The 15,889-nt window shown below is 43.4% G+C and overlaps 1 protein-coding gene across 3 annotated transcripts in view; it reads left to right on the forward strand.

The window, feature by feature from the left end:
• Nucleotides 1-15,889, forward strand: part of myo5b (myosin VB) — a 132,046-nt gene that overhangs the window by 85,067 nt on the left and 31,090 nt on the right. For all 3 annotated transcript variants that reach the window (XM_084046111.1, XM_084046110.1, XM_084046112.1), the window contains 6 exons: nucleotides 3,382-3,527; nucleotides 4,236-4,355; nucleotides 9,310-9,444; nucleotides 10,561-10,623; nucleotides 11,902-12,120; nucleotides 13,667-13,743. In XM_084046111.1, coding sequence (XP_083902237.1) covers nucleotides 3,382-3,527; nucleotides 4,236-4,355; nucleotides 9,310-9,444; nucleotides 10,561-10,623; nucleotides 11,902-12,120; nucleotides 13,667-13,743 — 760 coding nt within the window. The remainder of the gene's footprint in view (nucleotides 1-3,381; nucleotides 3,528-4,235; nucleotides 4,356-9,309; nucleotides 9,445-10,560; nucleotides 10,624-11,901; nucleotides 12,121-13,666; nucleotides 13,744-15,889) is intronic.

The following is a 15,889-nucleotide window of genomic DNA, read 5'->3' on the forward strand; positions in this document are numbered from 1 at the left end:
ATCAAAAAATGACACAGACGTGTCCCAGGTCTTAAAGGGTTAAAGGTGTTCATAGATTTATAGAAGGCTTGACAGACACTGTCATCAGTTTAAAACTCTCAGTACTCAGTAAACTTGACCTTTGGCTCCGTACTTGGTCTGCTCTTTTTCCTCCTCTACACCAAACCTCTTTGCCTGAAAATAGCCGATCTACAGGCTCACAACACGTCGTAGCGTACACGTTGTGAGCTTGTAGATCTGCTGATGTTCCCCTCAGATTATAGGGATGCTAGGGTTCAAGTGGTTAGTGTGTGTGTGTGTGTGTGTGTGTGTGTGTGTGTGTGTGTGTGTGTGTGTGTGTGTGTGTGTGTGTGTGTGTGTGTGTGTGTGTGTGTGTGTGTGTGTGTGTGTGTGTGTGTGTGTGTGTGTGTGTGTGTGTGTGTCCTGAGGGTAGGGATGGCTCGTCTCCCGACACAACAGGGCTTTCTGTGTGAAAGTGGGACAAGACGGTTAAATTAAAAAAAGCCCCAGAGCGTGCATCAGGTTTCTCAGGAGCAACGTGACACGTTGTTGTTGTGTGAAGCTGGTCTTTGTTTTGTCACCGGCTCCTTATCTGTTCAGAGGTTCTCTGGTGGATTCACACCACACCACAGCACACCACACCACACCACACCACAGCACACCACACCACACCACACCACACCACACCACACCACACCACAGCACACCACACCACACCACACCACACCACACCACACCACACCACACCACACCACACCACACCACAGCACACCACACCACACCACACCACACCACACCACACCACAGCACACCACACCACACCACACCACACCACACCACACCACACCACACCACACCACACCACACCACACCACACCACAGCACACCACACCACAGCACACCACACCACACCACACCACACCACAGCACACCACACCACACCACACCACAGCACACCACACCACACCACACCACACCACACCACACCACCACACCACACCACACCACACCACACCACAGCACACCACACCACACCACACCACACCACAGCACACCACACCACAGCACACCACACCACACCACAGCACACCACACCACACCACACCACACCACACCACACCACACCACACCACACCACACCACACCACACCACAGCACACCACACCACACCACAGCACACCACACCACACCACACCACACCACACCACACCACAGCACACCACACCACACCACACCACCACAGCACACCACACCACCACACCACACCACAGCACACCACACCACACCACAGCACACCACACCACACCACACCACCACACCACACCACACCACACCACACCACACCACACCACACCACACCACACCACACCACACCACACCACAGCACACCACACCACAGCACACCACACCACACCACACCACACCAGCACAGCACACCACACCACCACACCACACCACCACACCACACCACACCACACCACAGCACACCACACCACACCACACCACACCACCACACCACACCACAGCATTCTGACATTTATTACATTTGTCTTTTAGCAGGATCACGCTCACACAGGGACGGATTAACCCCCGCATGTTTTTATTTTTAGGGAGACTAGTGAAAGTTACAGTTATGATGTGTATGATATGAAATCCTTAATCATATTCCATTATATATGGAAGGGCCCCAGGAGCCCTTGAAGCCCAGGAGCCCTTGAAGGGCCCCAGGATCCCTTGAAGGGCCACAGGAGCCCTTGTCAGGGCCTCAAACCCAGTGATAATCACTGCTGTAAACACAGAGGAGGGGCCCCACTCACACATTTGATATTTGATTACCTATACGTTTCATTTTAGTAAATTGTCGATGGCAGCGTGGCCCCAGTTCCCCCGAAGGGCCCCTGAGAGCCAAGGGCCCCAGTGGCCCAATGGCTAATACAGCCCTGCGCGCACACACACACACACGTGCGTGAGATGTACTATATATTGAAATTCTTTATTAGGAGTAACCCCTTGAGATTCAGGATCTCGTTTTCGAGGGGGTCCTAGAGACAGCAGTACAGTATACAGTAACATATTAAAAAAAAAAAGAATAACAAAAAACTGAAAACAAAACATCAACCGGACAAGAAACAACACAACAACACAATCAGGGTATTATACTCTAAGCAAGCACAAAAAGATGGATCATTTGTTCAGAGTCAGATATCATTGTCATTTTCAACGTCAGCAACAGATAGTATATAAAAGTAAAGTGCAGTGATGTAATGGTCACGGACATGTACAAGAGATTGTGTTATAAGAAGCCAGTGCACTTTTGAACATATTGAAAGATGTTATGGTTTGAATATTTACCGGTAGATTGTTCCAGTCAGAGGGGGCTTTATACATGAAGGCTCTCTTACCTAATGATGTGGAGACTGTAGGTACAGAAAAGTAAGGCTGCGTGGTGTGCCTTAACTGGTAGTTGTTAGGGGATGGATGGTCTTAGAAGCTGTTTGAGATATTGAGGGTAGTTGAAATGTATACATTTAAAAATAAACTGTAACCAGTGACACTGTCTTCTTATTGTGGGTGAGGGCAGTTGAAGATGTTCATACATAGTACAGTGGTGAGTTGTAAAAGGACAACCTAGGACGAATCTGCACAGTTTGTTATATACAATATTAAGCATAGTCAGGTTGGTTTTGGATGCGGCTTGATACACGACATCGGCATAATCAAATATCGGTAGAACAAGTTGTAATATTACTCTTTTCCTAACAGAGAATGTAAAACAGTTTCTAGAGCGATAGAGAACACCGATACTGAGGTTAACCTTTCTTATGATATGATCAATATGACATTTGAATGACAGTTCGGTATCTAGCCACAGGCCCAAGTATTTGGTGTGTTCAACTCTTTGCAGTGGAGTACCATCCAAGCTGGAAATAGAACAGGAATGATTTATGGATTTAGATTTAATATTTTGACGTGTACCAAAGATCATCGTGAAGGATTTTGTTTTGTTAAGTTGTAATTTGTTGGCTGATGTGCACGCCAGAATGTGATCCCCTAGACTTAATGAGCCACAAGTACCACTGTTCATTTTGACAGCAGTCTAGTTGTAGTCACTAAATCTACAGCTGATTTAGTGACTAAAATGTATTTTAACAGACAGACTGGCGTTGTGAGCGTGTAGCTTGTAGATCTTCTCCACTAGTCCCTGTCTAACATTTTCCTCTAGTTTCTATTTGTTGACAGAAATGGGTCAATATATTCAGTCATAGTTTGAGTCTTCATATGGTATAGTTTTCATCAGTGACTAAATGTAATGTAATCATAGTTTAGTTCCACAGGTAATGAACATAAATAACACACATTGTTCATGTCATTCCATTCCAGCCCAGCAGAGGGGCGCGTCTCAGAGAGAAGCCTCCCTGACCTCTGAACTGGACGAGGAGAGGCAGCGCTACCAGAACCTCCTGAAGGAGTTCTCCAGACTGGAGCAGAGATACGACAACCTACAGGAGGACATGTCCCTCAACAAGGTCTCTCTCTCTCTCTCTCTCTCTCTCTCTCTCTCTCTCTCTTAAAGACATGTCCCTCAACAAGGTCTCTCTCTCTCTCTCTTAAAGACATGTCCCTCAACAAGGTCTCTCTCTCTCTCTCTCTTAAAGACATGTCACACAGACATTTTGTAGAATGGTCCTCAGGTCTTAACACATTGACCGCCAGAGGTTGATCTCATAATGTACTCACCAGTGCCAAGGTTTTATTGTTGTTTTTTGTCTTTTTCACGTCGCCATAGACCTTGTTAAAATCCGTAAGATTGAGCCGTGCACTGTTTGTATCCATCGCGGACATCTGCCTGGTTCGAGCAGTGAAAACCACGTGTCAAACGGTGCCTCCATGTTGTAGTTAGAACGGTTTATGTTAAACAATGATCACAGAGGAGAAAAAACTACAAGGGAGAAAATGGAGTTTTAGTGTGCGCTTTAGAATGGAGGCCGACGGGATCGGCAAAACCGGACCGTAGGGCTACGGTCTTGGCGCTTAACAGTTGTATTTAATGGACCGTAGGACTACGTTCTTGGCGGTTAATGTGTTAATGTGTTAAAGATGTGTCCCTGAACGATCTCTAAAACACTGTCCCGGCCGGCGACGATTTATGTTTAATAATCATATTTAATAATCATACCACCTTATGTTTAAGCTTTATGTTTTAATTGGTCGTTGCTCTCTCTGTGTCTCTGCAGTTCCATCCGGGTCACAGGAGGAACCCGTCCAATCAGAGCAGCCTGGAGTCGGATTCTAACTACCCATCCATCTCCACGTCTGAGGTGGGAGACACCGAGGACGCCATCCAGCTGATGGAGGTACAGCTACACACAGCTCAATACTTTAGTAGTTACACATGTGAACACGGGGCACTCTGTGCCGCGCTATGAGCTTGTAGATCTGCTGTTTTTGGAAAAAAAATGAAAATGTGTTCACATCTATGACGTGGTGGGCGTCACTTCCTGTTGATTTGATCCCTGATACCTGATCAAATCGACAGGAAGTGATGCTCACTATGTCCTGGGAAACTATACCTTTATATTTTATAAAACGATATTTTTTTCACTCAAATCTTTGCTTCTGGGGGATTCTACAAACGTCTCTTAAATCCTAACAGTTTTTATTATTTTACTTTTTTACTTGATTTTTCTTAAAGTAAACCCGTACACACACACACACACATACAGCTCAGGTCTAGATGCATTATTTGCATTTTGACATATTGTGGTCCATGGGGGTATAAACAGCATTCAGCGGATCTATAAATGCACATAGAGTTGCAGATAGTTAGTTTCGTACAACGATCAACAATGTTAAATCGTCCGAGTTTTAGAGCAGGAGACAAATATTAAACTTAAACATGACAACCAGTTGTCTTCATTCCACCTTACAGTAAATAAAAACATCTACTGATGCACAAACGTGGACACTTCATCATAGAAAAAAGGATGCTCTGCTTACAAATTCCGCCGGTTTTCACTTTTATCCGCCAGATTAGGACGTTCACGGCATATTTTGCACCATTACGGTGCGTTCATCATCGGTGACGAGTGCCTCTAAAACCGCTGCTGCTGCCTGGGAGCAGCAAGCTGCGAGTCGCAACGTGTCTGTGTGTTAGGATGCGAGGCAACACTCACATAGTCACGTGCAGCATGCGTCCCCTCCTCCTGCGCCTAATGGCTGTACATGGGGCCGACGCGTGCTTTAAAGTGATTGTGTGAGTGTGGCTTCAGGAAGTAAATTCCTAGCCTCGATCTTCAGGCTTTTATTTTTTATTTTTGCTAAAAAAATAAAAGCTTGGAAATTCCTGTCCCAGCTGTTGGTACGCAAAAGCGCCTCGCGTCGTCTGATGTGCTGCGCATTATTTATTTTGGGTGCGCATGCGCACCCGCGCAACAGTTATGTGCAGCCCTGCTAATGAGGGGGTTAGGGTTTAGGGTGGCAGGTGAGATGTTAGCAGCAGGTGTTGTTGGTGACACTAGGAGGCGCTCTAGACACTGTGGGTTGACCCCGGGCCTGGCTCCTCCTTCGTCTGACCAGAAGTGAGCATTCTTCTGTGCGTAGCGTCGTCATCATTGCTGCTGCTAGGCAAACACATCTCAGTCTGCCTTTATTAAGCTTCATGCCCAACAAATTCAGTGAGTTTCTCCCAGATTCTAGAGAGCAGGTGTGCTCTCTCATTAATACGGTATCTCAGTTTCCTTTAGAGCAGTGGTTTTCAACCAGTGGTCCTTGGGGGGGGGGGGGGGGGGGGTACCAGGGGGTCCCCAGCTGAATTAGTTAACGTAGCGTCACAACCATTTAGCTTTGGCTATTCAGAAATAGCAGATCTACAAGCTCACAGCGCGGCACCGAGTGCCGCGCTGTGAGCTTGTAGATCTGCTATTTTTTTAAATCTTGAAAATGTGTGCATGTCTTTCAATATATATATATTTTTAAAGCGAACATTTTTAACTCAAATCTTTACTTCTGGGGGGTCCCTGGCACAAAACATTTTCAGGTGGGGGTCCGCGGCCAAATGTATATCAATTTAGGGGTCCTTGGCATTAAACAGGTTGAAAACCACTGCTCTAGAGTGGCAGCATGGGATATCACACATTTCCATTTTGACAGCAAATTTTGATTAAGTCTTAGTCCTATTTTAGTCTTCTGGAATTGTTTAGTCTAGTCTTAGTCGTCTAAATATGAAAACCTTAGTCTTTTAGTCTTTTACTCGTTTAGTCTTAGTCGACACAATTAAAGGTAGGGTAAGTGATTTTCTTTGGTTAAAATAAGTGTTAAATAGCTCTATATTGTGATAGTACTCATTGCTATAGAGTGTTTGTTCAGTAAAAGGAGTCTCCTTGTCTCTCCAGCTCCTTATAAAACAGAAAATGCATTTTTGTTTCAGTTTCAGTTTCATTTCGAAGTGTATCCAATCAGGACAGAGAACTCAATCAGGATACAGATTAAACAAGTGAAATTGGAAGTGATGACACTAAGAAATGAGCAGACAACATTGGAACTGGAACACTATAAAAATGAAGCTTAAAAATGGGTACTTTCTCCTGATTGGCTGAGATTTTGACACCTACCGGAAAATGTATTTTCTGTTTATTAAAGAGCTGGAGAGACGGGGAGACTCCTGTTACTGAACAAACACTCTATAGCAATGATTACTATCACAATATAGTGCTTTAACCTTTTAACAAAATACTTTTTGTTTTAACCAAAAAATATCACTTACCCTACCTTTAAATATCACTTACCCTACCTTTAAATATCACTTACCCTACCTTTAAATATCACTTACCCTACCTTTAAATATCACTTACCCTACCTTTAACACTGGAAAAGACGGAGATTCATCTCCAGCCCACTGTGTCATTATTGCTCTCCTAGCTACAGTAACATTAGAAAGAATTTAACTATTTGTTTACGCGCCTTCAAAGAACCTGTGATTCTTTCTAATAAGCATACAAGGGGATACGACTGCTGGCCCTTAACCCTGCCCATGTATTTGCATATTGCCTTCCAGAACACTTGAATTTGCATGCACTCCCATAGACAGTGAAATCTACTTCCAACTGTTGTTTCACATTTAGAGCAATCTGTGGAGACGCCTGCTGTATATTTACTGTATGTATGTGGGGTTATGTACACATTTATGTACAGTATTATATTGCATCTCCCTGTATCTGTTATTTATTTGTATTTTTTACGTATGTTGCTCTAATATCAGTGGTACTAAAGGCCATCGTCAACACGCAGACGCCATTTTGTAAAACAAACTAGAGGCTGGCAAAAAGTGACCACTTACTCCCTATTTGAAAAATAGCAGATCTACAAGCTCACAACGCATCGCGATGCGATGCGTTGTGAGCTTGTAGATCTGCTATTTTTGAAAAAAAAGAGGAAAAACATGCCCAAAATAGGGAGGCCAGTTTTAAGGGGATTAATGAATGTATGAAAGAAAACAAGTGTCTATACGTGTGGATCTAAAATAGAAGGAAGAAATAGATATAAAATACATGAATTTTGAGGTTAAATGTAAAAGCTAGGGGGGGGGGGGTGGTGATTGCCATCCCCTGGAACCCCAAATGACACCCCTGGGTGTTAGAGAGAAACTTTATGGTCACATGTTTACAGAGAGAAACTTTATTGTCACTTGTTTACAGAGAGAAACTTTATTGTCACATGTTTACAGAGAGAAACTTTATTGTCACTTGTTTACAGAGAGAAACTTTATTGTCACATGTTTACAGAGAGAAACTTTATTGTCACTTGTTTACAGAGAGAAACTTTATGGTCACATGTTTACAGAGAGAAACTTTATTGTCACTTGTTTACAGAGAGAAACTTTATTGTCACATGTTTACAGAGAGAAACTTTATTGTCACTTGTTTACAGAGAGAAACTTTATTGTCACATGTTTACAGAGAGAAACTTTATTGTCACTTGTTTACAGAGAGAAACTTTATTGTCACATGTTTACAGAGAGAAACTTTATTGTCACTTGTTTACAGAGAGAAACTTTATTGTCACATGTTTACAGAGAGAAACTTTATTGTCACTTGTTTACAGAGAGAAACTTTATTGTCACATGTTTACAGAGAGAAACTTTATTGTCACTTGTTTACAGAGAGAAACTTTATTGTCACTTGTTTACAGAGAGAAACTTTATTGTCACATGTTTACAGGTGTAAGAGTTGACAGTTTTCCAGAATAGAAGTAAAAACATAGAGACAGAAAGACACCAGAGAAACAGTCAGAGAAGAAGAAGAAGAAGAAGAAGAAGACTCGGTGTCAATTATACAATTTCAAATATCTCTGTTGTCGGGCAGAAACCTCTTATTTACATGTTTTTTTTGTGTGTGTAAATTAACTCCCCTACATTGATCACACTACAGTGTCACACAAAAGCATCAGAAGTAGCAGATCTACAAGCCCTAAACGCGGTGCGAAGCGACTCGTTTCGGGCTTGTAGATTGACTATTTTTGCTACTTTCGAATTTGAATCCTGAAAAGTAAGTTTTGGAACATATGAGGTTTACACCCGATAGAGACGAGATACCGTGTGTGTGTGTGTGTGTGTGTGTGTGTGTGTGTGTGTGTGTGTGTGTGTGTGTGTGTGTGTGTGTGTGTGTGTGTGTGTGTGTGTGTGTGTGTGTGTGTGTGTGTGTGTGTGTGTGTGTGTGTGAGAAACAGAGTTTCTCTGAAAGCGAACATAAAGAAACACTATAAGTGTTATTTGACTCACCGACATCATGAGCTCTTTGTCCTGCTTCTGTCTGAGGTTTAAGTCACATGACAAACCTCCAGATAGACTTGAAGGGGGGGGGGTATCTGTACATTTATAAAGTGACAATTTAAGGATTTTTTAATACATCTTTTGGCCAATTTGTGAAAATAGCCGATCTACAACTGTGAGGCACTGAGCTTGTAGATCGGCTATTTTCACAATATTTATCTGTGGAACCGAGTCAAACTCAAGTCCTACAATTCCAAATGCTTGTCAGGGGGGGGGGGGGGGGGTTCACACATTCAAATATGATTATTTGGGGGGGGTCCCCGTCCCCAGTTCAAGTAGGATTGTCACGAAGTGACACGCTGTGAGCTTGTAGATCTGCTATTTCTGAATAGCCATCATAGACATGGATAAAGTGGTTAAAATGATTGTGACGCTGTACTGTATTAAATACTTTATCTGGGGACCCCTTTGGGAACCGCCCCAAAGGACCCCTGGGGGTCCCCGGACCTGTCACCTGATTGGCTGTCTGTGTGTCCCTGCAGGATATGGGCGTGGAGAAGGCAGCCATGGACCTCAGTCTGTTCATGAAGCTCCAGAACAGAGTCAGAGAGTTGGAACAGGAACGCAAGAGACTGCAGAGCAACCTGGAGCACCAGGCTGACCTCTACAAGAACAAAGTACGTTATTAATTAATATGTTATTAATTAATACGTTATTAATTAACCCATTAAGCCCTGAGGCGATTCTTTAAAAAAAAATCTAAATCCTAACAGTTTTTGGAAAAAAAAAATTGAAAACATGTTTTTATCTTCATCCTTCAATCCACGTATGTCACTGCCCTCCTGTGGACGAAACATGTCACAACATTTACCATGTGCCACCAATAATAACCATAAGCACTGACACACGCACACACACACACACACACGCACGCACGCACGCACGCGCGCGCACACACGCACACGCACACGCGCACGCACACACACACACATGCACGCGCGGAAACGGAAATCTTGGATTGACGTCATTTCCGTATCCGGGTGTGCTACAATGAAATGTGTCACTTCGAGAGATGAAGGACGGTGAGATCTTCATAAAATCAATGTTTTATCAAAATTACGTTTTTTACGTTCTTGACAGAATTGGTAATTGGAAATAATTACGTTTTTTACGTTCTTGACAGAATTGGTAATTGGAAATAATTACCTTTTTTACGTTCTTGGCAGGGAATATGAGTTAACACTCTGTTACTGAACAAACACTCTATAGCAATGATTACTATCACAATATAGTTTTTGTTGTAGTCCTTTTCTAAGTAGAAGAATATCAAATACGGGCCAAGACACCATCACACCAGAATGAAATGTTTGGAACGGGGGCGGGGAGACGGAGGAGGAGCCCGGCCAGGAGGCCATCCATACAGAGCCTAGTCCCTCCACGTGCCAGAGCCTCTCCTCTCCCCCATTCCTGGCAGAGTAGTTATCGGACAAGCGTATTGAGTGGCCCTGTCTTTCCCTATTTAGGACTGACCGTGGGTAGCTATCTGGGACGTAAGTCGGGGCTTGATCATCCCTGGCTGGGTCACCTGGGCGAGGGTGTTGTATGTTGTTGCGAGACCCGAAACACCCTATGACCCCAGGCTACAACACTGATGATACGTCCCAGTTGCATCCATGTGATGTTTTTCGTTATACCACACACACACACACCACCACTACGGATATAACCATGAGCAGCCTTGAGAAGAGACGATGAGAAGTCATTCTGTTTCATGATATTCTATCGTTTTTCAGGACGAATCCAGAAGCCCCACGTCAGAAGAAGAGAGCGCAGATGAAGCTTACAACAGTTTCAAGGTAATAACAATAATAACATCTTTACACACATGACGCGTGTTTTTAAGTCATGTGATAAACATGACACATGTATGTTTCTGAGTCATGTGATAAACATGACACATGTATGTTTCTGAGTCATGTGATAAACATGACACATGTATGTTTATGAGTCATGTGATAAACATGACACATGTATGTTTATGAGTCATGTGATAAACATGACACATGTATGTTTCTGAGTCATGTGATACACATGACACATGTATGTTTCTGATCTAACTCAGCCTCTGATCTGGTAACGCATCTGTGTGTCATTATCGATTTCTTCGGGCTATTAAAAAAAATAGCAGATCTACAAGCTCATGGCGCGGCACCGAGTGCCGCGCCATGAGCTTGTAGATCTGCTTTTTTTGAAAAATCGTGGAAAATGTGTGCAAATCTGCTTTAAAGTGATTTTTTTTTTACTCCAATCTGTGCTTCTGGGGGTCCCTGGAACAACATATTTTGAGATGGGGGTCCGCGGCCAAATACATATCATTTTGGATGGTCCCTTGACATAGCACCTTACATTATAGACTATCAGGGGTGCACATAACTGGTGCGCAGGTGCGCATGCGCACCCAAAATAAATAATGCGCGGCACATCAGACCACGTGAGGCGCTTTTGCGTACCAACAGCTGGGACAGGAATTTCCAAGCTTTTATTTTTTAGCAAAACTAAAAAATAAAAGCCTGGAGATCGAGGCTAGGAATTTACTTCCTGAAGCCACACTCACACAATCACTGTAAAGCACGCGTCGGCCCCATGCACAGCCATTAGGCACAGGGAGAGGAGACGCATGCTGCGCGTGATTGTGTGAGTCTCGCTTCGCATCGCCTCGCATTGCCTCGCTGCGTGTGCACACAGCCAGCAGCGGCTGTTAGAGGCACTGATGAACACATCGTAGTGGTGCCAAATATGCTGTGAACGTCCAAATCAGGCCGATAAAAGCAGCGCAGCACAGGGCACTAACCGTGGGGGGCTTGTCCTAACGGTGTGAGAGGAAACAAAACGGCGAAAATCGGCAAGCAGAGCGTCCTTTTGTTCTCTCTTAAAAACAGAGACAGGAAGTGGAGTCACGCGGTGCTGTTTGATTGGTTTAAAAACAGAGACAGGAAGTGGAGTCACGCGGTGCATGTTTGATTGGTTTAAAAACAGAGACAGGAAGTGGAGTCACGCGGTGCATGTTTGATTGGTTTAAAAACAGAGACAGGAAGTGGAGTCACGCGGTGCATGTTTGATTGGTTTAAAAACAGAGACAGGAAGTGGAGTCGGAGAACAAGCGGCTGAGGAACGACTTGAACGACCTGAGGCGGAGCCTCGCCGACCAGGCGTCCAATGAGCAGCAGGACGGCTACGGCCTGCTGCTCGCTCAGCTGAAGGCGGCCAATGAGGAGCTGGACGCCCGGAAGGAGGAGGTGCTTATCCTCAGGACTCAGATCGTCAGCAAGACGCCGGAGAACAACAACCGTGTCGTAAGTCGGCCATTTTGTTTCCTCTTTAACCCGTTCAGACCGGGAACGCATCTGTGTCATTTTTAGATTTCTTTGGGCTATTCAAAAAATAGCAGATCTACAAGCTCATAGCGCGGCACCGAGTGCCGCGCTATGAGCTTGTAGATCTGCTATTTTTAGCGGTGCCAACCGCTCTACATTTGACTCTGTCCGTGTGAGTATCCGTCCGTCCGTATGTTATGTCCGTCTGTATGTTTGAACACGGCAAGGTAGCAACACATGCGCCACTTCAACACACACACACACACACACACACACACACACACACACACACACACACACACACACACACACACACACACACACACACACACACACACAAGCCAATACTGCACACATGCGCACACACGAACACACGCACACACACACACACACACACACACTTGACGTCCGTATGTCCGTTTGTATGTTATGTCCGTTTGAGCACGGCATTTAACCAGCAATAACTCCAGTTCGCAGCATGCTACGGAGTACAAATTCAGTACATGGACTAAAACCACCAATAGGCACAAACTGAAATTAATTAAGCCCTGCCCCCTCTGCATTCTTATTGGCTGGCCTATAAACAGCCATCACTCCAGTTTGCAGCATGCCACCAAGTCCAAATTTGGTTTGTGGACTAAGACCACCAATAGGGACCAGCTGTCTCATCAAAGGCACCGCTTCCTTCACACACGGTGTGATTTTTTGAAAAATCGTGGAAAATGTTTGCAAATCTTTGAATATATAAATATTTTAAAGCAAACATTTGTAACTCAAATCTTTGCTTCTGGGGGGATTCTACAAATGTCTTTAGTTTTTGGTAAATAACCTGTATGTTGCTATAATATCAGTGGTTCTCAAACCTTTTTCATGTCAAGGACCCCCAAAATTATATGTATTTGGCAGCGGATCCCCATCTCAAAATATTTAGTTCCAGGGACCCCCCAGAAGCAAAGATTTGAATAAAAAATGTTTGCTTTAACAATATATATATTGAAAGTTTTGCACACATTTTCACGATTTTTGAAAAATAGCAGATCTACAAGCTCATTGCCGATTTGAATTAAAAATGTTTGCTTTAAAAAAATATATATATTCAAAGTTTTTTTTTCAAAAATAGCCAAAGTTTACAATAATCTACAAGCTCATATATCTATAATGACTCAGATGATATCTATCTATCAGCTCTTTTCTTATATAAACAGGAAATACGTTTTCAGGCAGGTTGCCAATTTCAGCTTAATCGTTTCACTTATTGAAACTTTAAGCCTTTAAAGTTAGTGTTCTCTTTGTGTGTGTGTGAGTGTGTGTGTGTGTGTGTGTGTGTGTGTGTGTGTGTGTGTGTGTGTGTGTGTGTGTGTGTGTGTGTGTGTGTGTGTGTGTGTGTGTGTGTGTGTGTGTGTGTGTGTGTGTGCGCGTGTGTGCGTGTGCGTGTGCGTGTGCGTGTGCGTGTGTGTGTGTGTGTCAGTGCTAATGGTTATTATTGGTGGCACGTGGTAAATGTTGTGACATGTTCTGTCCACAGGAGGGCAGTGACGTACGTGGATTGAAGGATGAAGATAAAAACATAAAGGATTATAATGGACTCTGTGAGTCTAAGAGGTAAGTGTGTTTTATGTATGATATCCTCTTCACTGATAGGCCTGTCACAAGTATTACTTAATCCACCAATCACAATGATTTGAGATAATCAAGATAATCACCACAATCACTGGTCATTAGGGTTGGCTCTGGGTTTAAGGACTATTAGACATATTGCAAAATACATACAAAACAGTAGAACCATATAATGCCACATATAAAGATAAAACAGTTTACATAATAGAGATAAGGGCCAGAAGATATTAGGCCAATGCAAAAACACTTTAGAAATGTTTTAGGACACGATGCAAAAAAGAGAACATTCTCAAGAATGAAAAGAGATAAAAGGCACAAAAACAAAACACACACATCAGAGATCCTCAGGGATCGTCTGCATGAGAGGCTCAGCTCTTCATTTAGACCAGGGGTCTTCAACCTTTTCAGGCCAGGGACCCCCAAACTGATGGGGTGATGGAGCAGGGTAAGGGGGCCTAGCACATATATCGTATATTTATGTACGGATGTTACAAGTTAAAGCACAAGTTATCTTCCGTATTGTTCAATAAAAATAAAAAGACAAATTGACATTAAAAAATAAAATATTGTTTAATCAAACAACAATTTTGCGGACCCCCTGCAGAACCTCCGCGGACCCCCTGTTGAAGACCTCTGATTTAGACCATTATTAGGTTCTAGACGGTCAAGGTTGTGGATCCACAGTGTTTCTCTGTGAAGCAGTTTATTAATTATGTCACCACCCCGGGGTGAGGCTGACATTTTCTCTATTCCCCAGAATTTAAGGGAAGCTGGAGAGCCATGATTTGCTTGTTGATAATGCCTGGCCATGGCATAGTCTGGGTTGTTGGTGCGAATAGCAGTTTTATGCTCTCCAATACGAAGTTTAAACAGTCTCTTAGTTTGACCAATGCGTGCCAGTCCACAGGGACGTTTGAGCATAATAGACCACATGGGTTGAGTTACAATTTATAAATGAGGATATTTAATATTTTTTACCAGTACGTGGATGGGTAAAACATTTAGTATTTGATGAATTAGAGCAGTGGCTCTCAAAGTGGGGTCCGGGGACCCCCAGGGGTACTTGAGGGGGTTCCAGGGGGTCCCCAACTAAATGATGGATAGGAACCAAATGGACCCTTATGTGTCTGTAACTCTGAGAGTGTACAAATAACGGGTCCATTTGGTTCCATTTGTACACTCTCAGAGTTACATTAACATTGATGTTACAATATGAATTGGGGTCCCAGAGATAGAAATGCCATTAAATGGGGGTCCGTAGCCCTAATGCATGTCAAACTGGGGGTCATTGAAATGAAAATGGTCGAGAATCACTGCTAGAGCCTTAAAAAATAATCTTCTCTTATGGGGGGTCCCTTTATGCATATCTTTTCAAATGGGGGTCCGCTGGCTAGTACAGTAAGTGTCAATTTGGGGGTCCTTGACAGTTACCACATTTATAAAAGCCCTGTGGGGGATTAGGGAGCCATTGGGGGGGGGGGGGGACAGACGGTCTCTGAAGGTTCTGGAACGTCTGAAAGAAAAGAGAGGAGGATCAACACATGTTTGATAGTTTGGGATCACTTTTTAGGACGTGCCAGTGTTTAACCCATTTCTACATGTCTCCTAAATCCCAACATTCTTCTGAAAAACCTGTGTTTCTATATCAGTGGTGCTCAAATCTCTTTCATGTCAAGGACCCCCAAAATGATATGTATTTGGGCGCGGACCCCCATCTCGAAATATGTTGTTCCAGGGACCCCCCATGAAGCAAAGATTTGAGTTAAAAATGTTCGCTTTAAAATTATATATATTCAAAGATTTGAGTTAAAAATGTTCGCTTTAAAATTATATATATTCAAAGATTTGCACACATTTTCACGATTTTTCAAAAATAGCAGATCTACAAGCTCGTAGCGCGGCACTCGGTGCCGCGCTACGAGCTTGTAGATCTGCTATTTTTGAATAGCAAAAGTGTACAATAATGCTTTTTAGCTCAAATAAAAAAGTGACACAGATGCGTTCCAGGTCTAAATGGTTAAAGGAAAGCGTTCTTAATTATTAACCCTGCCGCTGGTGAATATTGCGTAGAGAAACACAGAGCCTGGTGGGTGTCTGTTTGGGCTTTTTAGTGAGTAGGGACGTTCTGTCT

This window comes from Gymnoscopelus microlampas, assembly GCF_963454915.1.
Source record: "Gymnoscopelus microlampas genome assembly, chromosome: 21".
Lineage (NCBI taxonomy): Eukaryota > Metazoa > Chordata > Actinopteri > Myctophiformes > Myctophidae > Gymnoscopelus > Gymnoscopelus microlampas.